Source organism: Tachypleus tridentatus, chromosome 7 (genome assembly GCF_004210375.1).
Source record: "Tachypleus tridentatus isolate NWPU-2018 chromosome 7, ASM421037v1, whole genome shotgun sequence".
Taxonomy (NCBI): Eukaryota; Metazoa; Arthropoda; class Merostomata; order Xiphosura; family Limulidae; genus Tachypleus; species Tachypleus tridentatus.
Window position 1 is genome coordinate 117,553,692 of NC_134831.1, and position 26,628 is coordinate 117,580,319.

Sequence of the window (26,628 nt, forward strand, 5' to 3'; positions counted from 1 at the left end):
AAGCCCATGAGGTGGTGATGACAAGCTGTCTTACCTCTTGTCTTACACTGGTAAATTAGGAACGGCTAGCGCAGAGAGCCCTCTGGTGGTATTGCGTGAAATTAAAAAATCAAGAGATACAACATAATACATTGAGAAAGTAATTTTATTGAAAAATATGTTAAATTTTTCTCATATGAATAAACACTTGTTTTTTCTTAGCAATAGCTGAACGAAAACGTGATCTATTAGCACACGAACTATTTCGTGAAAACTTGTTATTATAGACTACAGTGGAACTTGTGGGTAATAAATTAATGAGAATACTTGTTATTATAGACTACAGTGGAACTTGTAGGTAACAAATTAATGAGAATACTTGTTATTATAGACTACAGTGGAACTTGTGGGTAATAAATTAATGAAAACACTTCTTATTATAGACTACAGTGGAACTTGTGGGTAACAAATTAATGAAAATACTTGTTAATATAGACTACAGTGGAACTTGTGGATAACAAATTAATGAGAATACTTGTTAATATAGACTACAGTGGAACTTGTGGGTAATAAATTAATGAGAATACTTGTTATTATAGACTACAGTGGAACTTGTGGGTAATAAATTAATGAAAACACTTGTTATTATAGACTACAGTGGAACTTGTGGATAACAAATTAATGAGAATACTTGTTATTATAGACTACAGTGGAACTTGTGGATAACAAATTAATGAGAATACTTATTATAGACTACAGTGGAACTTGTGGGTAATAATTTAATGAAAACACTTGTTATTATAGACTACAGTGGAACTTGTGGGTAATAATTTAATGAAAACACTTGTTATTATAGACTACAGTGGAACTTGTGGATAACAAATTAATGAGAATACTTGTTATTATAGACTACAGTGGAACTTGTGGATAACAAATTAATGAGAATACTTATTATAGACTACAGTGGAACTTGTGGGTAACAAATTAATGAGAATACTTGTTATTATAGACTACAGTGGAACTTGTGGATAACAAATTAATGAGAATACTTGTTATTATAGACTACAGTGGAACTTGTGGATAACAAATTAATGAAAATACTTATTATAGACTACAGTGGAACTTGTGGGTAATAATTTAATGAAAACACTTGTTATTATAGACTACAGTGGAACTTGTGGGTAATAATTTAATGAAAACACTTGTTATTATAGACTACAGTGGAACTTGTGGATAACAAATTAATGAGAATACTTGTTATTATAGACAACAGTGGAACTTGTGGATAACAAATTAATGAGAATACTTGTTATTATAGACTACAGTGGAACTTGTGGATAACAAATTAATGAGAATACTTGTTATTATAGACTACAGTGGAACTTGTGGATAACAAATTAATGAGAATACTTATTATAGACTACAGTGGAACTTGTGGGTAATAATTTAATGAAAACACTTGTTATTATAGACTACAGTGGAACTTGTGGGTAATAAATTAATTAAAAAACTTGTTATTATAGACTACAGTGGAACTTGTGGATAACAAATTAATTAAAAAAACTTGTTATTATAGACTACAGTGGAACTTGTGGATAACAAATTAATGAGAATACTTGCTATTATGGATTAAAGTGGAACTTGTAGGTGAGATAATCATGAAAACACTTGTTATTATGGACTAAAGTGGAACTTGTGGGTAACAAATTAATTAAAAAACTTGTTATTACGGACTAAAGTGGAAGTGTAGAGGACGACATTTCGAAGTCGTCCTCAACATTTGTTTCTACACAACAGGCAGTTGCCGTCCATTCTACAAATTTTCCACAATAAAAACGTGTTATTATGTACAAAAATGGAACTTGTAGGTAAGATATTAATGAAAACACTTGTTATTATGGACCAAAGTGAAACATGTAGGTAACAATTTAATGAAAACACTTGTTATTATGGACTAAAGTGGAACATGTAGGAAACAATTTAATGAAAACACTTGTTACTATGGACTAAAGTGGAACACGTAGGAAACAATTTAATGAAAACATTTTTATTATGGACTAAAGTGGAACTTGTCGGTAACAATTAATGAAAACATTTGTTATGATGGACTAAGGTCGAAATTGTAAATAAGATATTAATGAAAAACTTGTTATTATGGACTCAAGGTGAACTTGTAAGTAAGATATTAATGAAAACACATTGTTATTATGGACTAAAGTGGACCTTGTAAGTAAGATACTAATGAAAACACTTGTTAATATGGACAAATGTGGAATTTGTAGGTAACAATTAATGAAAACATTTGTTATTATGGACTAAACTGGAACTTGTAGGTAACAATTTAATGAAAACACTTGTTATTATGGACTAAAGTGGAACTTGTAGGTAAGATATTAATGAAAACTCATTGTTATTATGGACTAAAGTGGAACTTGTAGGTAACAATTTAATGAAAACATTTGTTATTATGGACTAATGTTTATGAATGACAGATCAATAACAGAACGTTAAACTGTAGAACATTATTTTAATTTGAACAGTTCAGTGAATGACTTTACACAGTTGGCTAGAAACGAAAGTGAGTAACTTTTCCTGTCAGATAGTGAGTAAAGAGGTGTTAAAGAGGAAGAGAGTGACAGACGAGATGCTGGCCCTTTAGTTCCACATCTCAAAACTCAACAGCTTATACTCTAACGGCGCGAGGGCGAATGAAACTGTCCTATCAGCGGTGCCAGAGTGTCTGACCAACTGAGTGAACATGTTATTTTAACGTGAGTAGGTTAACTAGCCGAGTCCTTTACTAGACAGTGCTTCAGTCGAAATGAGTCTTCCGAAGGTGTGACTTGGTTTGTAACATTTGTTTCAGCTGTCTGAGTTTCAACTAGTGGCTAAAGAGCTTCGTCTTAAAATGATGAATGGCTTGTAATTCGTAAGTTTCACCGATAAATAAATAGTTGTTGTTGTTTTATCGTGAAAGTTCTTATCTAAAGTTACGTATCCGAAAGTTTATTTTGATTTACATCAAGGAACTGACAATACTTGTGCCAGTTGACAAACATCTTGAAGCCTCTTGTCAGTATTCGATATTTTGAAAGTTTTATAATTTAGGCTGAAGTTTTCGAAGACTGTCCGCACCGAATTCCATAATTGAATGGCACTAGTGAAGTTGATAGAGATTAAACATTTAGGACCTGTCATGATGAGGTCGTCTTATAGGTGAGTCTTTTTTATTAATTAACTAAAAAAAGAGAGATATATATATTTTACAGGAGTTAAAAATAAGTTTGTTCGAAACGTCAAGTCTGTTTCCTAATTGTTTCTGCTGGTATTAGATATTGTTTATATTTAAGCAGCAGAGAGCCAATAATTCATGTTTTCGGTAGTGTTAAGATTCAGGAAAACCAGCTTCTTTGAAAGAAACTCTCTCCATCTTATCTTGACGCAGCTTTGGGAGACAGGACATACATGCTTCTGATCAGTGAACCTTTGGTATCTTTAGTTTTGATTTTTTCGTGAACACCAATGTGTATATATTTTTGAGTTTCTTTGTCTTCAAACTCTGTCAACAGGTTTGAAGGGATGATGACCAAATACAGTGTTGCCTGGGGATTAACTTATTTATGTGGTATAGCCATCTTACAAAGTGGGGGGGGAATCTCACGTAGGCAGTAAGATTTCAGGGTCTCCAAACCCGGTATAAGATTTGGTGTTCCTGGCCTTGTGAACATCCCTGGGGCGCTGTGGTTGAAATATTAGATCCCTGTTTTGGCAGCTGTAGATGTAACTGGAGCTAATGGAAAAGCTTGGTCGGTACATTAGGGCTTCTGTGAATCATGAGGGGACCTTTGAACCCTGCAGTGGAGTGCAGATACTTTATGCTAATATTCCTAACGAAGTTAAGCACGTAAGACAAACAACTGGATTCCTTCTATACCGGATTAAAGAAAGTGACATTGGCAATAAATTAGGAAAACAAACCAGATCCAGAAACTACATGATGAAGGGTTGTCTTATTTTAAATATTATTATGTGTTTCACTCGGTAACTCATACGGCAGTCTCTGTCTATGAAATAAGAGACGCATTTAGTCATTTACTTACATGGTTGAATGTTGTAGTTTCTATCTTTACCAGTTGCAGCTGTTCCCTAGGCCTAATAGATCAGGAATGGCTAGTTGGTTAAGGCATTCGACTCGTAATCCGAGGGTCGCGGGTCCGAATCCCCGTCACACCAAACATACTCGTCCTAACAGCCGTCAGGGCGTTATTAATGTCACAGTCAATCCCACTATTCGTTGGAAAAAAATTAGCCCAAGAGTTGGCAGTAGGTGGTGATAACTAGCTATCTTCCTTCTAGTTTTACAAAACAAACCAAACTAAACCAAATAGTAAATTTTGATGTCCTTCGCTCCCACAACTCCAAAGTACGAAGAGCAATTTTGCAGTTAAGGGACGCGAGCCATAAACCCGCGGATTCACATTCTAGTAGCTTAATCCCTTAACAACATCTGGCTTCACTTTGAATATTTAACTCATATTTCTTTTCGTATGTTTTAGATACATGTTTGCGTTGTCCGCTGTGATCCTGGTGGTGAAGGCGTCAAGCTTGGACTTCCTCCGAGACGAACTGTTGCTTTTTAATGAAACTAAACGTCATCACTTTGATGCTAATTATATAGGTAACGTGTTTTTTGTATTTCCAGTAATGTTATCGGTTTTTATTTAATGTTTTATATTTCTTTTGCATTCTTCTAAAAATATTCCATATTCATTCTCTTAATTTCGAAATATAGTTTGAAAATTGAAGTTACAGCGCAGAACAAACTCATAGTTTGTGCTACAATATATATCAACAACAGTAACCAACCAGAATTACCTGAAAGTAATATATTACACCTTGAGAAGTATGAAACTGTTATCACGAAGTAAGCCTTTTTTTTCCAGTGAAACTTGTGAACCAAACTACCGAAAGCGAATCCGTCATTTTATCGCAAATATATGAGGTTAAAAAACAATACTTTTACAGATGGCTGCAGATGCTTAACAAGAGTAACAAGCTAAATTTAATTACAATATAATCATGATTTAAGACGAATTATGTATTAAAATTAAAAGTGAGCATACTGCATTTTTCTTTTTTTTTTATAAATACAATAAACCAATGAAGAGAATATTTGTTAAGCCAAATACGTTAATGAATACATGAATCATATATTTTTACTATTGCGATGGTTAGAAATGACCGACATATTTAATACAAGAAAAATATTTTTAACATAGTATCTTTAGTTTCAATCTTTCAGTGAAAACAAATGTTTTTTTTTACATTTTCTGTCTTAAAAGCAATAACATTTATTTTACCCAGAATAATTTGCATAAATCGTTAAAATTGTAGAAAATAATTTTCATATCCTCTTTCCATGTAATGATCTCTTGATTTTTATAATTACTATAATGTTATTTTGTTACTCAACAGTTTGGTTTATTTTGAATTTCTTGCAAAGGCACACGAGGTCTATCTTCGCTAGCTGTCCCTAATTTAGCAGTGTAAGACTAGAGGGAAGGCAGCTAGTTATCATCACCCACTGCCAACTCTTGAGCTACTCTTTTACCAACGAATAGTGGGATTGACCGTCATATCATAACGTCCCCACTACTGAAAGGGCGAGCATGTTTGGTGCGACGAGGATTCGAACTCGCGACCCTCAGATTACGAGTCGAACGCCTTAACACGCTTGAGCATGCCGGGCTGGGTATGATGAAGAACTGATGTTTGATTTATGACCCAGTATGGTTCTTTCTGGTCGAGTGTCATTTCATTGCGAATATATATTTTGTCCATCCTTCTATGTATCTTTTCCTTTCATTTTCTTCTCTGGTTTCCTGACTTTTAACCTCATATTTCTTTATCCACCTGGCCATGTCGGACCTTTCACTCAACACAAACACCAACTGAGAAACAAAACTCGATAATTAAAACCTATACTTGTTTTTACCCATCATATTTGTACACGGACATAATATCTACTTTTATTAAGGGTGCACGTGTCCAAACTAAATATCAAGTTTTGATTATTTTGACGTTACACTTTCGTAAAAAACAAACAGTACGATCACACTCTGATGTGACCATGTTTTGGATTCAAAACGAGAACGTGTTTGTTTGTTAACAATAGGCTATCTGTGCCCGCTACGGGTTTCGAAGCAATATTTATAACGTTATGAGTCTCCAGAGTTATTTATGGGGTTGGGGGGCATAAAGAGAACAAAATGTTTGTGCAAGTAACAATTTCGAATTCTAAACTTACACTAGTTCTTTGTAATATGAACTTTAGTACACAGCGTTTCTGTGGAGTTATTTTGTCAGTTGCCATAGTATCGGTAACTAACACGCTCATCTGCTCACGTTTCAGATTTCCTGTTTGGAAACGTTGTTCAAAGTGCCTATTTTACGGTTTATATCAATTTGGGATTTTGTTTGTTTGGGAATTTCGCACAAAGCTACTCGAAGGCTATCTGTGCTAGCCGTCCCTAATTTTGCAGTGTAAGACTAGAGGGAAGGCAGCTAGTCATCTTCACCCATCGCCAACTCTTGGGCTACTCTTTTACCAACGAATAGTGGGATTGACCGTCACATTATACACCCCCACGGCTGGGAGGGCGAGCATGTTTAGCGCGACGCGGGCGCGAACCCGCGACCCTCGGATTACGAGTCGCACGCCTCACGCGCTTGGTCATGCCAGGCCTAGGTTTATATCAAACCCTGTAATTATAATCTTATTATTTATACATTACAGCTTGAGGTGTCGTTTTCTGAGCTTCGTTTCGTTTCTGCAAATTGTGCCATGACCTGACAAGTGACATAACCTTTTGTTTGTCTTCAAAGTGTTGTAATAAAATAAACTTTATTTTTACCAACATATCAGAAAACATTTTTAAACCAACACTTCTTAAGTAAGCCAGTGAAAATGTGAGAATTTAGGCTCCCATTAAGTTTGTCTCTGAAGTAAATAAATAAATACATATATATGTAATAATGTGAGAGAAAAACTCAACATTTCTTTTTTACATAAAATCAAGTTTTTATGCGTCATTATGGAGCAATATTCTAGGTACCGTTTGTAAATATCTTATTTATAAAAATATTCTAAAATAAAACATTTTTAAAGGTTGTTAAACAGTGACTATATCTGGAGGAGTTTAGAATAAATACAATATTTAAACGAAGTCTCCCACATATTTTTAAACTAAGCCGAGGTTTTCAGCTTCTATACCGAAATTTTGTTCCACTCTAGAAACAGGCAGGTAGTTCATCCAAAACTGTACAATGTTTACCTGAAACAAAGCAAGGGTTGTCTTCAGAAGGTTGTAAAACAAAGGTTCTCCTTGGTAAGGTGTTGAACAAGGGTTGTCTTTAGAAGGTTGTGAAACAAGAGCTGTCTGTAGAAACCTGTAAAAAGAGTTAATTTTTATGGGATTTGTTAAAAATAACTGTATTTAGAAGATTGTATAAGAAATATTATGTTTGAGGGTTGTAAAAAATAAACGGATCTTTACAAGGGAGAAAGTATTCGTGATGATGAGAAACCCATTTGAAGTTAAAATGTATTCTAAGAGGGCCAAAACGTTGTTCTTTACTTTATTTTCATTAAAGTGCTAATACCCATACCAGCCATCTTGAAAATACGATGAAGAAATTACGTGATTGAAACCATAAGTAAAAGATCAATGTGGGTGAACTTAGTGAAATGTTTCCTTCAATTATTCTGTTTGTTTTCTACATTTGAAGATTCAATTGTTAGCTTCTGGAGACCAGTTGTCTTCCAACCACTAGAAAATAAGACATTTAGAACGTCTATCTGTTGAAGAGCCATTGTCTGAACAATTAAAACACAAGTTGGTTCAAGCTACTGGTAAAAGCAATTGTTTGAAACTATTAAAACATAAGATGATCCAAAGTACTGGCGAAGAGTCATTGTATGAAACTATCAAAACACAAGATGGTTCAATGGCTCTTACCAGTAGTTTGAACCAACTTATGTTTTAATAGTTTCAAACAATGGCTCTTCACCAGTACTTTGAACTATCTTGTGTTTTAATAGTTTCAGACAATGACTCTTCACCAGTACTTTGAACTATCTTGTGTTTTAATAGTTTCAGACAATGACTCTTCACCAGTACTTTGAACCATCTTGTGTTTTAATAGTTTCAGACAATGACTCTTCGCCAGTATTTTGAACCATCTTGTGTTTTAATAGTTTCAGACAATGACTCTTCACCAGTACTTTGAACCATCTTGTGTTTTAATAGTTTCAGACAATGACTCTTCACCAGTACTTTGAACCATCTTGTGTTTTAATAGTTTCAGACAATGACTCTTCACCAGTACTTTGAACCACCTTATGTTTTAATAGTTTCAGACAATGACTCTTCGCCAGTACTTTGAACCATCTTGTGTTTTAATAGTTTCAGACAATGGCTCTTCACCAGTACTTTGAACCATCTTGTGTTTTAATAGTTTCAGACAATGGCTCTTCACCAGTACTTTGAACCATCTTGTGTTTTAATAGTTTCAGACAATGACTCTTCACCAGTACTTTGGACCACATTTTGTTTTAAGAGTTTCAGACAATTGCTCTTCACCAGTACTTTGAACCATCATGTGTTTTAACATTTTCAGACAATGACTCTTTGCCAGTACTTTGAACCATCTTGTGTTTTAATAGTTTCAGACAATGACTCTTCACCAGTACTTTGAACCATCTTGTGTTTAAATAGTTTCAGACAGTTGCTCTTCACCAGTACTTTGAACCATCTTATGTTTTAATAGTTTCAGACAATGACTCTTCACCAGTACTTTGAACCATCTTGTGTTTAAATAGTTTCAGACAATGACTCTTCACTAGTACTTTGAACTATTTTGTGTTTTAAGAGTTTCAGACAATGACTCTTACCAGTATTTTGAACCATCTCTTGTTTTAATAGTTTCAGACAATGACTCTTCACCAGTACTTTGAACCATCTTGCGTTTTAATAGTTTCAGACAATGACTCTTCACCAGTACTTTGAACCATCTTGTGTTTTAATAGTTTCAGACAATGACTCTTCACCAGTACTTTGAACCATCTTGCGTTTTAATAGTTTCAGACAATGACTCTTCACCAGTACTTTGAACCATCTTGTGTTTTAATAGTTTCAGACAATGGCTCTTCACCAGTACTTTGAACCATCTCTTGTTTTAATAGTTTCAGACAATGGCTCTTCACCAGTACTTTGAACCATCTTGTGTTTTAATAGTTTCAGACAATGACTCTTCATCAGTACTTTGAACCATCTTGTGTTTTAATAGTTTCAGACAATGACTCTTCACCAGTACTTTGAACCATCTTGTGTTTTAATAGTTTCAGACAATGACTCTTCACCAGTACTTTGGACCACATTTTGTTTTAAGAGTTTCAGACAATTGCTCTTCACCAGTACTTTGAACCATCATGTGTTTTAATATTTTCAGACAATGACTCTTTGCCAGTACTTTGAACCATCTTGTGTTTTAATAGTTTCAGACAATGACTCTTCACCAGTACTTTGAACCATCTTGTGTTTAAATAGTTTCAGACAGTTGCTCTTCACCAGTACTTTGAACCATCTTATGTTTTAATAGTTTCAGACAATGACTCTTCACCAGTACTTTGAACCATCTTGTGTTTAAATAGTTTCAGACAATGACTCTTCACTAGTACTTTGAACTATTTTGTGTTTTAAGAGTTTCAGACAATGACTCTTACCAGTATTTTGAACCATCTCTTGTTTTAATAGTTTCAGACAATGACTCTTCACCAGTACTTTGAACCATCTTGCGTTTTAATAGTTTCAGACAATGACTCTTCACCAGTACTTTGAACCATCTTGTGTTTTAATAGTTTCAGACAATGACTCTTCACCAGTACTTTGAACCATCTTGCGTTTTAAGAGTTTCAGACAATTGCTCTTCACCAGTACTTTGAACCATCATGTGTTTTAATATTTTCAGACAATGACTCTTTGCCAGTACTTTGAACCATCTTGTGTTTTAATAGTTTCAGACAATGACTCTTCACCAGTACTTTGAACCATCTTGCGTTTTAATAGTTTCAGACAATGACTCTTCACCAGTACTTTGAACCATCTTGTGTTTTAATAGTTTCAGACAATGGCTCTTCACCAGTACTTTGAACCATCTCTTGTTTTAATAGTTTCAGACAATGGCTCTTCACCAGTACTTTGAACCATCTTGTGTTTTAATAGTTTCAGACAATGACTCTTCATCAGTACTTTGAACCATCTTGCGTTTTAATAGTTTCAGACAATGATTCTTCACTAGTACTTTGAACCATCTTGTGTTTTAATAGTTTCAGACAATGACTCTTCACCAGTACTTTGAACCATCTTGTGTTTTAATAGTTTCAGACAATGACTCTTCACCAGTACTTTGGACCACATTTTGTTTTAAGAGTTTCAGACAATTGCTCTTCACCAGTACTTTGAACCATCATGTGTTTTAATATTTTCAGACAATGACTCTTTGCCAGTACTTTGAACCATCTTGTGTTTTAATAGTTTCAGACAATGACTCTTCACCAGTACTTTGAACCATCTTGTGTTTTAATAGTTTCAGACAATGGCTCTTCACCAGTACTTTGAACCATCTTGTGTTTAAATAGTTTCAGACAATGACTCTTCACTAGTACTTTGAACTATTTTGTGTTTTAAGAGTTTCAGACAATGACTCTTACCAGTATTTTGAACCATCTCTTGTTTTAATAGTTTCAGACAATGACTCTTCACCAGTACTTTGAACCATCTTGCGTTTTAATAGTTTCAGACAATGACTCTTCACCAGTACTTTGAACCATCTTGTGTTTTAATAGTTTCAGACAATGACTCTTCACCAGTACTTTGAACCATCTTGCGTTTTAATAGTTTCAGACAATGACTCTTCACCAGTACTTTGAACCATCTTGTGTTTTAATAGTTTCAGACAATGGCTCTTCACCAGTACTTTGAACCATCTCTTGTTTTAATAGTTTCAGACAATGGCTCTTCACCAGTACTTTGAACCATCTTGTGTTTTAATAGTTTCAGACAATGACTCTTCATCAGTACTTTGAACCATCTTGTGTTTTAATAGTTTCAGACAATGACTCTTCACCAGTACTTTGAACCATCTTGTGTTTTAATAGTTTCAGACAATGACTCTTCACCAGTACTTTGGACCACATTTTGTTTTAAGAGTTTCAGACAATTGCTCTTCACCAGTACTTTGAACCATCATGTGTTTTAATATTTTCAGACAATGACTCTTTGCCAGTACTTTGAACCATCTTGTGTTTTAATAGTTTCAGACAATGACTCTTCACCAGTACTTTGAACCATCTTGTGTTTAAATAGTTTCAGACAGTTGCTCTTCACCAGTACTTTGAACCATCTTATGTTTTAATAGTTTCAGACAATGACTCTTCACCAGTACTTTGAACCATCTTGTGTTTAAATAGTTTCAGACAATGACTCTTCACTAGTACTTTGAACTATTTTGTGTTTTAAGAGTTTCAGACAATGACTCTTACCAGTATTTTGAACCATCTCTTGTTTTAATAGTTTCAGACAATGACTCTTCACCAGTACTTTGAACCATCTTGCGTTTTAATAGTTTCAGACAATGACTCTTCACCAGTACTTTGAACCATCTTGTGTTTTAATAGTTTCAGACAATGACTCTTCACCAGTACTTTGAACCATCTTGCGTTTTAAGAGTTTCAGACAATTGCTCTTCACCAGTACTTTGAACCATCATGTGTTTTAATATTTTCAGACAATGACTCTTTGCCAGTACTTTGAACCATCTTGTGTTTTAATAGTTTCAGACAATGACTCTTCACCAGTACTTTGAACCATCTTGCGTTTTAATAGTTTCAGACAATGACTCTTCACCAGTACTTTGAACCATCTTGTGTTTTAATAGTTTCAGACAATGGCTCTTCACCAGTACTTTGAACCATCTCTTGTTTTAATAGTTTCAGACAATGGCTCTTCACCAGTACTTTGAACCATCTTGTGTTTTAATAGTTTCAGACAATGACTCTTCATCAGTACTTTGAACCATCTTGCGTTTTAATAGTTTCAGACAATGATTCTTCACTAGTACTTTGAACCATCTTGTGTTTTAATAGTTTCAGACAATGACTCTTCACCAGTACTTTGAACCATCTTGTGTTTTAATAGTTTCAGACAATGACTCTTCACCAGTACTTTGGACCACATTTTGTTTTAAGAGTTTCAGACAATTGCTCTTCACCAGTACTTTGAACCATCATGTGTTTTAATATTTTCAGACAATGACTCTTTGCCAGTACTTTGAACCAACTTGTGTTTTAATAGTTTCAGACAATGACTCTTCACCAGTACTTTGAACCATCTTGTGTTTTAATAGTTTCAGACAATGGCTCTTCACCAGTACTTTGAACCATCTTATGTTTTAATAGTTTCAGACAATGGCTCTTCACCAGTACTTTGAACCATTTTGTGTTTTAATAGTTTCAGACAATGACTCTTCACCAGTACTTTGAACCATCTTGTGTTTTAATAGTTTCAGACAATGACTCTTCACCAGTACTTTGAACCATCTTGTGTTTTAATAGTTTCAGACAATGACTCTTCACCAGTACTTTGAACCATCTTGTGTTTTAATAGTTTCAGACAATGACTCTTCACCAGTACTTTGAACCATCTTGTGTTTTAATAGTTTCAGACAATGACTCTTACCAGTACTTTGAACCATCTTGTGTTTTAATAGTTTCAGACAATGACTCTTCACCAGTACTTTGAACCATCTTGTGTTTTAATAGTTTCAGACAATGACTCTTCATCAGTACTTTGAACCATCTTGCGTTTTAATAGTTTCAGACAATGACTCTTCACCAGTACTTTGAACCATCTCTTGTTTTAATAGTTTCAGACAATGGCTCTTCACCAGTACTTTGAACCATTTTGTATTTTAAGAGTTTCAGATAATGACTCTTCACCAGTACTTTGAACCATTTTGTATTTTAAGAGTTTCAGATAATGACTCTTCACCAGTACTTTGAACCATTTTGTATTTTAAGAGTTTCAGATAATGACTCTTCACCAGTACTTTGAACCATCTTGTGTTTTAATAGTTTCAGACAATGGCTCTTCACCAGTACTTTGAACCATCTCTTGTTTTAATAGTTTCAGACAATGACTCTTACCAGTATTTTGAACCATCTCTTGTTTTAATAGTTTCAGACAATGACTCTTCACCAGTACTTTGAACCATCTTGCGTTTTAATAGTTTCAGACAATGACTCTTCACCAGTTCTTTGAACCATCTTGTGTTTTAATAGTTTCAGACAATGACTCTTCACCAGTACTTTGAACCATCTTGCGTTTTAATAGTTTCAGACAATGACTCTTCACCAGTACTTTGAACCATTTTGTATTTTAATAGTTTCAGATAATGACTCTTACCAGTACTTTGAACCATCTCTTGTTTTAATAGTTTCAGACAATGACTCTTCACCAGTACTTTGAACCATCTTGTGTTTTAATAGTTTCAGACAATGACTCTTCACCAGTACTTTGAACCATCTTGCGTTTTAATAGTTTCAGACAATGACTCTTCACCAGTACTTTGAACCATCTTGCGTTTTAATAGTTTCAGACAATGACTCTTCACCAGTACTTTGAACCATTTTGTATTTTAATAGTTTCAGACAATGACTCTTCACCAGTACTTTGAACCATCTCTTGTTTTAATAGTTTCAGACAATGACTCTTCGCCAGTACTTTGAACCATTTTGTGTTTTAATAGTTTCAGACAATGACTCTTCGCCAGTACTTTGAACCATCTTGCGTTTTAATAGTTTCAGATAATGACTCTTACCAGTACTTTGAACCATCTTATGTTTTAATAGTTTCAGACAATGACTCTTCACCAGTACTTTGAACCATCTTGTGTTTTAATAGTTTCAGACAATGACTCTTCACCAGTACTTTGAACCATCTTGCGTTTTAATAGTTTCAGACAATGACTCTTCACCAGTACTTTGAACCATTTTGTATTTTAATAGTTTCAGATAATGACTCTTACCAGTACTTTGAACCATCTCTTGTTTTAATAGTTTCAGACAATGACTCTTCACCAGTACTTTGAACCATCTTGTGTTTTAATAGTTTCAGACAATGACTCTTCACCAGTACTTTGAACCATCTTGTGTTTTAATAGTTTCAGACAATGACTCTTACCAGTACTTTGAACCATCTCTTGTTTTAATAGTTTCAGACAATGACTCTTCACCAGTACTTTGAACCATCTTGCGTTTTAATAGTTTCAGACAATGACTCTTCACCAGTACTTTGAACCATCTTGCGTTTTAATAGTTTCAGACAATGACTCTTCACCAGTACTTTGAACCATCTTGCGTTTTAATAGTTTCAGACAATGACTCTTCACCAGTACTTTGAACCATCTTGCGTTTTAATAGTTTCAGACAATGACTCTTCACCAGTACTTTGAACCATCTCTTGTTTTAATAGTTTCAGACAATGACTCTTCACCAGTACTTTGAACCATCTTGCGTTTTAATAGTTTCAGACAATGACTCTTCACCAGTACTTTGAACCATCTTGTGTTTTAATAGTTTCAGACAATGACTCTTCACCAGTACTTTGAACCATCTTGCGTTTTAATAGTTTCAGACAATGACTCTTCACCAGTACTTTGAACCATTTTGTATTTTAATAGTTTCAGATAATGACTCTTACCAGTACTTTGAACCATCTCTTGTTTTAATAGTTTCAGACAATGACTCTTCACCAGTACTTTGAACCATCTTGCGTTTTAATAGTTTCAGACAATGACTCTTCACCAGTACTTTGAACCATCTTGTGTTTTAATAGTTTCAGACAATGGCTCTTCACCAGTACTTTGAACCATCTCTTGTTTTAATAGTTTCAGACAATGGCTCTTCACCAGTACTTTGAACCATCTTGTGTTTTAATAGTTTCAGACAATGACTCTTCATCAGTACTTTGAACCATCTTGTGTTTTAATAGTTTCAGACAATGACTCTTCACCAGTACTTTGAACCATCTTGTGTTTTAATAGTTTCAGACAATGACTCTTCACCAGTACTTTGGACCACATTTTGTTTTAAGAGTTTCAGACAATTGCTCTTCACCAGTACTTTGAACCATCATGTGTTTTAATATTTTCAGACAATGACTCTTTGCCAGTACTTTGAACCATCTTGTGTTTTAATAGTTTCAGACAATGACTCTTCACCAGTACTTTGAACCATCTTGTGTTTAAATAGTTTCAGACAGTTGCTCTTCACCAGTACTTTGAACCATCTTATGTTTTAATAGTTTCAGACAATGACTCTTCACCAGTACTTTGAACCATCTTGTGTTTAAATAGTTTCAGACAATGACTCTTCACTAGTACTTTGAACTATTTTGTGTTTTAAGAGTTTCAGACAATGACTCTTACCAGTATTTTGAACCATCTCTTGTTTTAATAGTTTCAGACAATGACTCTTCACCAGTACTTTGAACCATCTTGCGTTTTAATAGTTTCAGACAATGACTCTTCACCAGTACTTTGAACCATCTTGTGTTTTAATAGTTTCAGACAATGACTCTTCACCAGTACTTTGAACCATCTTGCGTTTTAAGAGTTTCAGACAATTGCTCTTCACCAGTACTTTGAACCATCATGTGTTTTAATATTTTCAGACAATGACTCTTTGCCAGTACTTTGAACCATCTTGTGTTTTAATAGTTTCAGACAATGACTCTTCACCAGTACTTTGAACCATCTTGCGTTTTAATAGTTTCAGACAATGACTCTTCACCAGTACTTTGAACCATCTTGTGTTTTAATAGTTTCAGACAATGGCTCTTCACCAGTACTTTGAACCATCTCTTGTTTTAATAGTTTCAGACAATGGCTCTTCACCAGTACTTTGAACCATCTTGTGTTTTAATAGTTTCAGACAATGACTCTTCATCAGTACTTTGAACCATCTTGCGTTTTAATAGTTTCAGACAATGATTCTTCACTAGTACTTTGAACCATCTTGTGTTTTAATAGTTTCAGACAATGACTCTTCACCAGTACTTTGAACCATCTTGTGTTTTAATAGTTTCAGACAATGACTCTTCACCAGTACTTTGGACCACATTTTGTTTTAAGAGTTTCAGACAATTGCTCTTCACCAGTACTTTGAACCATCATGTGTTTTAATATTTTCAGACAATGACTCTTTGCCAGTACTTTGAACCATCTTGTGTTTTAATAGTTTCAGACAATGACTCTTCACCAGTACTTTGAACCATCTTGTGTTTTAATAGTTTCAGACAATGGCTCTTCACCAGTACTTTGAACCATCTTATGTTTTAATAGTTTCAGACAATGGCTCTTCACCAGTACTTTGAACCATTTTGTGTTTTAATAGTTTCAGACAATGACTCTTCACCAGTACTTTGAACCATCTTGTGTTTTAATAGTTTCAGACAATGACTCTTCACCAGTACTTTGAACCATCTTGTGTTTTAATAGTTTCAGACAATGACTCTTCACCAGTACTTTGAACCATCTTGTGTTTTAATAGTTTCAGACAATGACTCTTCACCAGTACTTTGAACCATCTTGTGTTTTAATAGTTTCAGACAATGACTCTTACCAGTACTTTGAACCATCTTGTGTTTTAATAGTTTCAGACAATGACTCTTCACCAGTACTTTGAACCATCTTGTGTTTTAATAGTTTCAGACAATGACTCTTCATCAGTACTTTGAACCATCTTGCGTTTTAATAGTTTCAGACAATGACTCTTCACCAGTACTTTGAACCATCTCTTGTTTTAATAGTTTCAGACAATGGCTCTTCACCAGTACTTTGAACCATTTTGTATTTTAAGAGTTTCAGATAATGACTCTTCACCAGTACTTTGAACCATTTTGTATTTTAAGAGTTTCAGATAATGACTCTTCACCAGTACTTTGAACCATCTTGTGTTTTAATAGTTTCAGACAATGGCTCTTCACCAGTACTTTGAACCATCTCTTGTTTTAATAGTTTCAGACAATGACTCTTACCAGTATTTTGAACCATCTCTTGTTTTAATAGTTTCAGACAATGACTCTTCACCAGTACTTTGAACCATCTTGCGTTTTAATAGTTTCAGACAATGACTCTTCACCAGTACTTTGAACCATCTTGTGTTTTAATAGTTTCAGACAATGACTCTTCACCAGTACTTTGAACCATCTTGCGTTTTAATAGTTTCAGACAATGACTCTTCACCAGTACTTTGAACCATTTTGTATTTTAATAGTTTCAGATAATGACTCTTACCAGTACTTTGAACCATCTCTTGTTTTAATAGTTTCAGACAATGACTCTTCACCAGTACTTTGAACCATCTTGTGTTTTAATAGTTTCAGACAATGACTCTTCACCAGTACTTTGAACCATCTTGCGTTTTAATAGTTTCAGACAATGACTCTTCACCAGTACTTTGAACCATCTTGCGTTTTAATAGTTTCAGACAATGACTCTTCACCAGTACTTTGAACCATTTTGTATTTTAATAGTTTCAGACAATGACTCTTCACCAGTACTTTGAACCATCTCTTGTTTTAATAGTTTCAGACAATGACTCTTCGCCAGTACTTTGAACCATCTTGTGTTTTAATAGTTTCAGACAATGACTCTTCGCCAGTACTTTGAACCATCTTGCGTTTTAATAGTTTCAGACAATGACTCTTCACCAGTACTTTGAACCATTTTGTATTTTAATAGTTTCAGATAATGACTCTTACCAGTACTTTGAACCATCTTATGTTTTAATAGTTTCAGACAATGACTCTTCACCAGTACTTTGAACCATCTTGTGTTTTAATAGTTTCAGACAATGACTCTTCACCAGTACTTTGAACCATCTTGCGTTTTAATAGTTTCAGACAATGACTCTTCACCAGTACTTTGAACCATTTTGTATTTTAATAGTTTCAGATAATGACTCTTACCAGTACTTTGAACCATCTCTTGTTTTAATAGTTTCAGACAATGACTCTTCACCAGTACTTTGAACCATCTTGTGTTTTAATAGTTTCAGACAATGACTCTTCACCAGTACTTTGAACCATCTTGTGTTTTAATAGTTTCAGACAATGACTCTTACCAGTACTTTGAACCATCTCTTGTTTTAATAGTTTCAGACAATGACTCTTCACCAGTACTTTGAACCATCTCTTGTTTTAATAGTTTCAGACAATGACTCTTCACCAGTACTTTGAACCATCTTGCGTTTTAATAGTTTCAGACAATGACTCTTCACCAGTACTTTGAACCATCTTGCGTTTTAATAGTTTCAGACAATGACTCTTCACCAGTACTTTGAACCATCTTGCGTTTTAATAGTTTCAGACAATGACTCTTCACCAGTACTTTGAACCATCTCTTGTTTTAATAGTTTCAGACAATGACTCTTCACCAGTACTTTGAACCATCTTGCGTTTTAATAGTTTCAGACAATGACTCTTCACCAGTACTTTGAACCATCTTGTGTTTTAATAGTTTCAGACAATGACTCTTCACCAGTACTTTGAACCATCTTGCGTTTTAATAGTTTCAGACAATGACTCTTCACCAGTACTTTGAACCATTTTGTATTTTAATAGTTTCAGATAATGACTCTTACCAGTACTTTGAACCATCTCTTGTTTTAATAGTTTCAGACAATGACTCTTCACCAGTACTTTGAACCATCTCTTGTTTTAATAGTTTCAGACAATGACTCTTCACCAGTACTTTGAACCATCTCTTGTTTTAATAGTTTCAGACAATGTCTCTTCACCAGTACTTTGAACCATCTCTTGTTTTAATAGTTTCAGACAATGTCTCTTAACCAGTACTTTGAACCATCTTGCGTTTTAATAGTTTCAGACAATGACTCTTCACCAGTACTTTGAACCATTTTGTATTTTAATAGTTTCAGATAATGACTCTTACCAGTACTTTGAACCATCTCTTGTTTTAATAGTTTCAGACAATGACTCTTCACCAGTACTTTGAACCATCTTGTGTTTTAATAGTTTCAGACAATGGCTCTTCACCAGTACTTTGAACCATCTTATGTTTTAATAGTTTCAAACAATGGCTCTTCACCAGTACTTTGAACCATCTTGTGTTTTAATAGTTTCAGACAATGACTCTTCACCAGTACTTTGAACCATCTTGCGTTTTAATAGTTTCAGACAATGACTCTTCACCAGTACTTTGAACCATTTTGTATTTTAATAGTTTCAGATAATGACTCTTACCAGTACTTTGAACCATCTCTTGTTTTAATAGTTTCAGACAATGACTCTTCACCAGTACTTTGAACCATCTCTTGTTTTAATAGTTTCAGACAATGACTCTTCACCAGTACTTTGAACCATCTTGCGTTTTAATAGTTTCAGACAATGACTCTTCACCAGTACTTTGAACCATCTCTTGTTTTAATAGTTTCAGACAATGACTCTTCACCAGTACTTTGAACCATCTTGCGTTTTAATAGTTTCAGACAATGACTCTTCACCAGTACTTTGAACCATCTCTTGTTTTAATAGTTTCAGAGAATGACTCTTCACCAGTACTTTGAACCATCTTGCGTTTTAATAGTTTCAGACAATGACTCTTCACCAGTACTTTGAACCATCTTGCGTTTTAATAGTTTCAGACAATGACTCTTCACCAGTACTTTGAACCATCTTGCGTTTTAATAGTTTCAGACAATGACTCTTCACCAGTACTTTGAACCATCTCTTGTTTTAATAGTTTCAGACAATGACTCTTCACCAGTACTTTGAACCATCTCTTGTTTTAATAGTTTCAGACAATGACTCTTCACCAGTACTTTGAACCATCTTGCGTTTTAATAGTTTCAGACAATGACTCTTCACCAGTACTTTGAACCATCTTGCGTTTTAATAGTTTCAGACAATGACTCTTCACCAGTACTTTGAACCATCTTGCGTTTTAATAGTTTCAGACAATGACTCTTCACCAGTACTTTGAACCATCTTGCGTTTTAATAGTTTCAGACAATGACTCTTCACCAGTACTTTGAACCATCTTGCGTTTTAATAGTTTCAGACAATGACTCTTCACCAGTACTTTGAACCATCTTGTGTTTTAATAGTTTCAGACAATGACTCTTCACCAGTACTTTGAACCATCTTGTGTTTTAATAGTTTCAGACAATGACTCTTCACCAGTACTTTGAACCATCTTGTGTTTTAATAGTTTCAGACAATGACTCTTCACCAGTACTTTGAACCATCTTGTGTTTTAATAGTTTCAGACAATGACTCTTCACCAGTACTTTGAACCATCTTGCGTTTTAATAGTTTCAGACAATGACTCTTCACCAGTACTTTGAACCATCTTGTGTTTTAATAGTTTCAGATAATGACTCTTACCAGTACTTTGAATCATCTCTTGTTTTAATAGTTTCAGACAATGACTCTTCACCAGTACTTTGAACCATCTCTTGTTTTAATAGTTTCAGACAATGACTCTTCACCAGTACTTTGAACCATCTCTTGTTTTAATAGTTTCAGACAATGACTCTTCACCAGTACTTTGAACCATCTTGCGTTTTAATAGTTTCAGACAATGACTCTTCACCAGTACTTTGAACCATCTCTTGTTTTAATAGTTTCAGACAATGACTCTTCACCAGTACTTTGAACCATCTTGTGTTTTAATAGTTTCAGACAATGGCTCTTCACCAGTACTTTGAACCATCTTATGTTTTAATAGTTTCAAACAATGGCTCTTCACCAGTACTTTGAACCATCTTGTGTTTTAATAGTTTCAGAAAATGACTCTTAACCAGTACTTTGAACCATCTTGTGTTTTAATAGTTTCAGACAATGACTCTTCACCAGTACTTTGAACCATCTTGTGTTTTAATAGTTTCAGACAATGGCTCTTCACCAGTACTTTGAACCATCTTATGTTTTAATAGTTTCAGACAATGGCTCTTCACCAGTACTTTGAACCATTTTGTGTTTTAATAGTTTCAGACAATGACTCTTCACCAGTACTTTGAACCATCTTGTGTTTTAATAGTTTCAGACAATGACTCTTCACCAGTACTTTGAACCATCTTGTGTTTTAATAGTTTCAGACAATGACTCTTCACCAGTACTTTGAACCATCTTGTGTTTTAATAGTTTCAGACAATGACTCTTCACCAGTACTTTGAACCATCTTGTGTTTTAATAGTTTCAGACAATGACTCTTCACCAGTACTTTGAACCATCTTGTGTTTTAATAGTTTCAGACAATGACTCTTCATCAGTACTTTGAACCATCTTGCGTTTTAATAGTTTCAGACAATGACTCTTCACCAGTACTTTGAACCATCTCTTGTTTTAATAGTTTCAGACAATGGCTCTTCACCAGTACTTTGAACCATTTTGTATTTTAAGAGTTTCAGATAATGACTCTTCACCAGTACTTTGAACCATTTTGTATTTTAAGAGTTTCAGATAATGACTCTTCACCAGTACTTTGAACCATTTTGTATTTTAAGAGTTTCAGATAATGACTCTTCACCAGTACTTTGAACCATCTTGTGTTTTAATAGTTTCAGACAATGGCTCTTCACCAGTACTTTGAACCATCTCTTGTTTTAATAGTTTCAGACAATGACTCTTACCAGTATTTTGAACCATCTCTTGTTTTAATAGTTTCAGACAATGACTCTTCACCAGTACTTTGAACCATCTTGCGTTTTAATAGTTTCAGACAATGGCTCTTCACCAGTACTTTGAACCATATTGTGTTTTAATAGTTTCAGACAATGACTCTTCACCAGTACTTTGAACCATCTTGTGTTTTAATAGTTTCAGACAATGGCTCTTCACCAGTACTTTGAACCATCTTATGTTTTAATAGTTTCAAACAATGGCTCTTCACCAGTACTTTGAACCATCTTGTGTTTTAATAGTTTCAGAAAATGACTCTTAACCAGTACTTTGAACCATCTTGTGTTTTAATAGTTTCAGACAATGACTCTTCACCAGTACTTTGAACCATCTTGTGTTTTAATAGTTTCAGACAATGGCTCTTCACCAGTACTTTGAACCATCTTGTGTTTTAATAGTTTCAGACAATGGCTCTTCACCAGTACTTTGAACCATCTTATATTTTAATAGTTTCAAACAATGGCTCTTCACCAGTACTTTGAACCATCTTGTGTTTTAATAGTTTCTGACAATGACCCTTCACCAGTACTTTGGACCACCTTGTGTTTTAATAGTTTCAAACAATGGCTCTTATCAGTAGTTTGAACCAACTATTAAAACACAAGATGATTCGAACTACTGATGAAGAACAATTGTCTAAAACTATTGAAATACAAGATGATTCAAAGTAATGGTAAAGAACCGTTTTCTATAACTGTTTAAAAATAAGTCACAACACTCTGTGAAACAATGAGGTGACAATTGTCACTCTTTAGAACAGTTTGTTTTTGGTTTTTTTTAATATTGCGCAGAGCTACTCGAGGGCAATCTGCGCTAGCCTTTCGTAATGTAGCAGTGTAAGACTAGAGGGAAGGCAGCTAGTCATCACCACCCACCGCCAACTCTTGGGCTACTTTTTTACCAACAAATAGTAGGATTGACCGTTACATTATAACGCCCCCACGGCTGAAAGGGCGAGCATGTTTGGTGCCACCGGGATTCGAACCCAAGATCCTCGAATTACGAGTCGAACGCCTTAACACACTTGGCTATGCCGGGCCTTAGAACAGTGATAATGTAATTTATGTTTTATATATGTGTATCAAGTACTCAAACTTGGGACAATTATATCAACACAAGTTATTACACTGTTCATTATAAGCGTAGGTTACCACACCACACGGTCTTCCAGCAAGGAAAAACAAGAAAAGTAGGTCATGGTCACGTGTCAATGTTTCACGTAATGTTGGAAATCATCCCAAAAAGCTTGGCGCTTTAATAACCCCCTTATGTGACACAAGACAGCTTTACCCTGGCATCTACACCAAATGTTCCAAGACATTCTTACTGTCTGTGAGTGATAGTTCTGGTAATACCGGATATATATGATTTATAAGTAACCATAATTTACGATATTACAATGTGGTAAACGTTCAGAGTAATTGATCTATGTTATTTAATATTGTAGTAACATAGTTCGCTCTCCTAGGCCGTATACATTATGAGGAATAGTATTACAACACTACGCTTCATTGTGTGTAAAGCCTAGGATGGCAAAGAATGTTCTATTGATCGACATAGTTTGTTGTTATAGAACATCTCATAGTGTATAAGGCCTAGGCCTGCAAAGTTTGTTTTGTTCACGAATATGATGTGTCGTTACACTATGCCTCATTGTGTATCATGCCCAGGCTGGCAAAGTTTGTTCTGTTGATGAATATGATGTTGTACTAAGCCTCATTGTGTATAAGGCCTAGGCCTACAAAGTTTGTTTTGTTGATGAATATGATGTATTGTTACACTCAGCCTCTGTGTATAAGGCCTAGGCTGGCAAAGTTTGTTTTGTTGATCAATATGATCTCGTACTAAGCCTCATTGTGTATAAGGCCTAGGCCTACAAAGTTTGTTTTGTTGATGAATATGATGTATTGTTACACTCAGCCTCTGTGTATAAGGCCTAGGCTGGCAAAGTTTGTTTTGTTGATGAATATGATGTTGTACTAAGCCTCATTGTGTATAAGGCCTAGGCCTACAAAGTTTGGTTTTTTGATGAATATGATGTTGTACTAAGCCTCATTGTGTATAAGGCCTAGGCCTACAAAGTTTGTTTTGTTGATGAATATGATGTATTGTTACACTCAGCCTCTGTGTATAAGGCCTAGGCTGGCAAAGTTTGTTTTGTTCTCGAATATGATGTGTCGTTACACTATGCCTCATTGTGTATAAGACCCAGGCTGGCACAGTTTGTTCTGTTGATGAATATGATGTTGTACTAAGCCTCTGTGTATAAGACCTAGGCCTACAAAGTTTGTTCTGTTGATGAATATGATGTATTGTTACACTAAGCCTCATTATGTGTAAGGCGTAGGCCAGCAAAGTTTGTTCTGTTGGCAGATATAGTTTATTGTTATACTACGTCATAAGGTCTAAGCTAAAAACGAATGTTCTGTTGGCAGATATATATTTATTGTTATACTCTGTTTAATAAAATTAGTAATAACTGAATAGTTCAAATGTTGTACGAACTTGCGATCAGAAACTCGTATTGGAGCAGTAAAAAAGACGTGCTAATAGAAATCATCATCAAACTTATATAAATGACATGTTAAATAAACTGTGCATCAGTTTGACACACACAGTTTAGGACCGGCATGGCCAGGTGGGTTAAGGGGTTCGACTCGTAATCTGAGGGTCACGGGTTCGAATCGCGGTCGCACCAAACATGCTCGCCCGTTCAGCCGTGGCGGCGTTATAAAGTGACGGTCAATCCAACTATTTGTTGGTAAAAGAGTAGCCCAAAGTTGGTGGTGGGTAGTGATGACTGGCTGCATTCCCTCTAGTCTTACATTACTAAATTAGGGACGGCTAGCTTTGCGCGAAATTCAAAACAAACAAACAAACACAGTTTAAATGATAAATGGGAAGTTTAAGTTACACGTGCGGAATATGTCGCTAAATTCATTTTATTTTTTCGTAAAAACGTAAAACCATTTTCATGAATTAGATGGTATACTTTTTGCATCAGTTGGTTGAGCAGTTTTATTTAATATAAACATATATATTTCCACGTTTAACCTAGAATCCTGAAATGTGGTTTTATAGTGCGTCTATACACGCAGTAAATCTCTTTTGTCTGCGCCCTTTCTTATATCACGCTATCACCCATATATCAGACTCGATTAAATACGATTTAATGATATGTCTAGTCTTGTTCCAGGGATTTTGTTTGTAAAATGTCTCTATTAACCTCTACAGTGCCGTAGACGAGATAACTCGTCCAAGCCGATCGGTAACACAGTGCCACGGATAAATTAATTCGTTCAGAATAATACCTAACTTCAACGCTAGATGTCAGCACCATACACGCATTTGGCCTACTTCCAAATTGTTTCACTTTCGATCCAACATGGCGTCACGAAAAAGTTGCAAAATGAAGAAGCATTAGAGTTGTATTGTAGCAGCTGAAATACTTGGCAGCCAACAGGTTAAAGAGCCTACAATCAAACCATACGAAGTAAATACGAATTTTATTCTTACCTTTCTGTTGAATTCGAGCTCAGATCGTCCAGTTTGTGACATAAAATCAAACGTTAATCTGCTGTTTCCATATATTCCAGTACAGTGTGCTGTACCCATTTCTCTTATTATAATAAATGTACATACGAGTGAATATATTATTGATTGTGAAAGGCTAGTTTACTTCATATGTCATGTTCTATCTTACTGTAACAGCTCAGAATGTTTCTTGATGACGAGAAACCCACTTGAAACAAAAATGTATCTCAGAACGCCTGGTATGAGTATCAACACTTTTATTGATAAACAGAGTTAACCTGAAGATGACCTAAGAAGGTCGACATTTTATTCTCTGCTTATCAATGAAAGTGTTAAGACCCACAGCAGCCGTTCTAAAATACGGTTCAGAATGTTTGTTAAGACGTGTGTTTGATTTAATCAGTTGCAGACACGAAATGTAAGAACTATTCTTCAAAGGAAAATTCTCTCAAGAACGGAGAGACTCAGATTTCCACAATATCCTGCACACAGTTATAATGCTTTACTTCTGTTAGTTGTGTATTAGTGCTTAATGTACTCATATTTTCAATCAGTCTTTTATTGTCTATATATATGTTTATCATTCCTTTAGTGTGTTTTTGAATCCATGTCTAAGAGTGTTTTTATGAGTAAGCTTCTATTGTGGTTTCTGTTTGAGTGTCCTTCGATGTAGGTTTTACCCTATCTATTGGCTGCTTGTGTGGTATAGTTCATCTGCATTTACAATTATTTTCGAAACTTGTGTTCTCAATGTTGTTTAGTTTTTTAATGCTTTTTTTATTTATGTTCGTGATGTTAATATATTCTTCTTAGCTGCTAAAGATTTTATGTCCGGACTTAATCGTTGTTTATGTCCTTGTTTAAGAGTTTTTTAAGGTTACCTGAACTAGATTCACGTGCATTTTTCCTTGAGGAAGACGTCATCTTTTCAATTCGTACTTCGTTGTTTCGTCTCCAAATATGACCAACTCGTCCTAAAAAATTCGAGGTACGTGATGTGTGTTTGCGACTTTAGATGTGTTCGTTAGTAGCTGACGATTTTTAGACAGCAGCTACATTTTAACTCAGCAAAATTCTCCAAGAGATCTGTGTCCGACAATCCAGAACCAACAGAGTTTCTGGATACGTATTTGGTCGTTTTGCACGACCTGGGATGGTCAGGTTCAATCCAAACTCTTCCTACAGTACAGGGAATAAAGATATATGTTGCTGTTTCCATTTCCCACTCTTTTCTCATTCACGTAATTTAACTTCCAATTTGTACTAAAATTAGATTAAGCATTTAAATCTC

General features: G+C 34.8%; 1 protein-coding gene across 4 annotated transcripts in view; it reads left to right on the top strand.

Annotated features, from left to right (window-relative positions):
• The window catches only part of LOC143256468 (uncharacterized), a 207,590-nt gene that overhangs the window by 2,782 nt on the left and 178,180 nt on the right, over window positions 1-26,628 (top strand). For 2 of the 4 annotated variants that reach the window (XM_076513737.1, XM_076513739.1), the window contains exons 2-3: window positions 2,520-3,195; window positions 4,536-4,657. In XM_076513737.1, coding sequence (XP_076369852.1) covers window positions 3,131-3,195; window positions 4,536-4,657 — 187 coding nt within the window. In that variant the 5' untranslated portion in view covers window positions 2,520-3,130. The remainder of the gene's footprint in view (window positions 1-2,519; window positions 3,196-4,535; window positions 4,658-26,628) is intronic. The other 2 variants (XM_076513738.1, XM_076513740.1) reach the window with 2 other exon arrangements.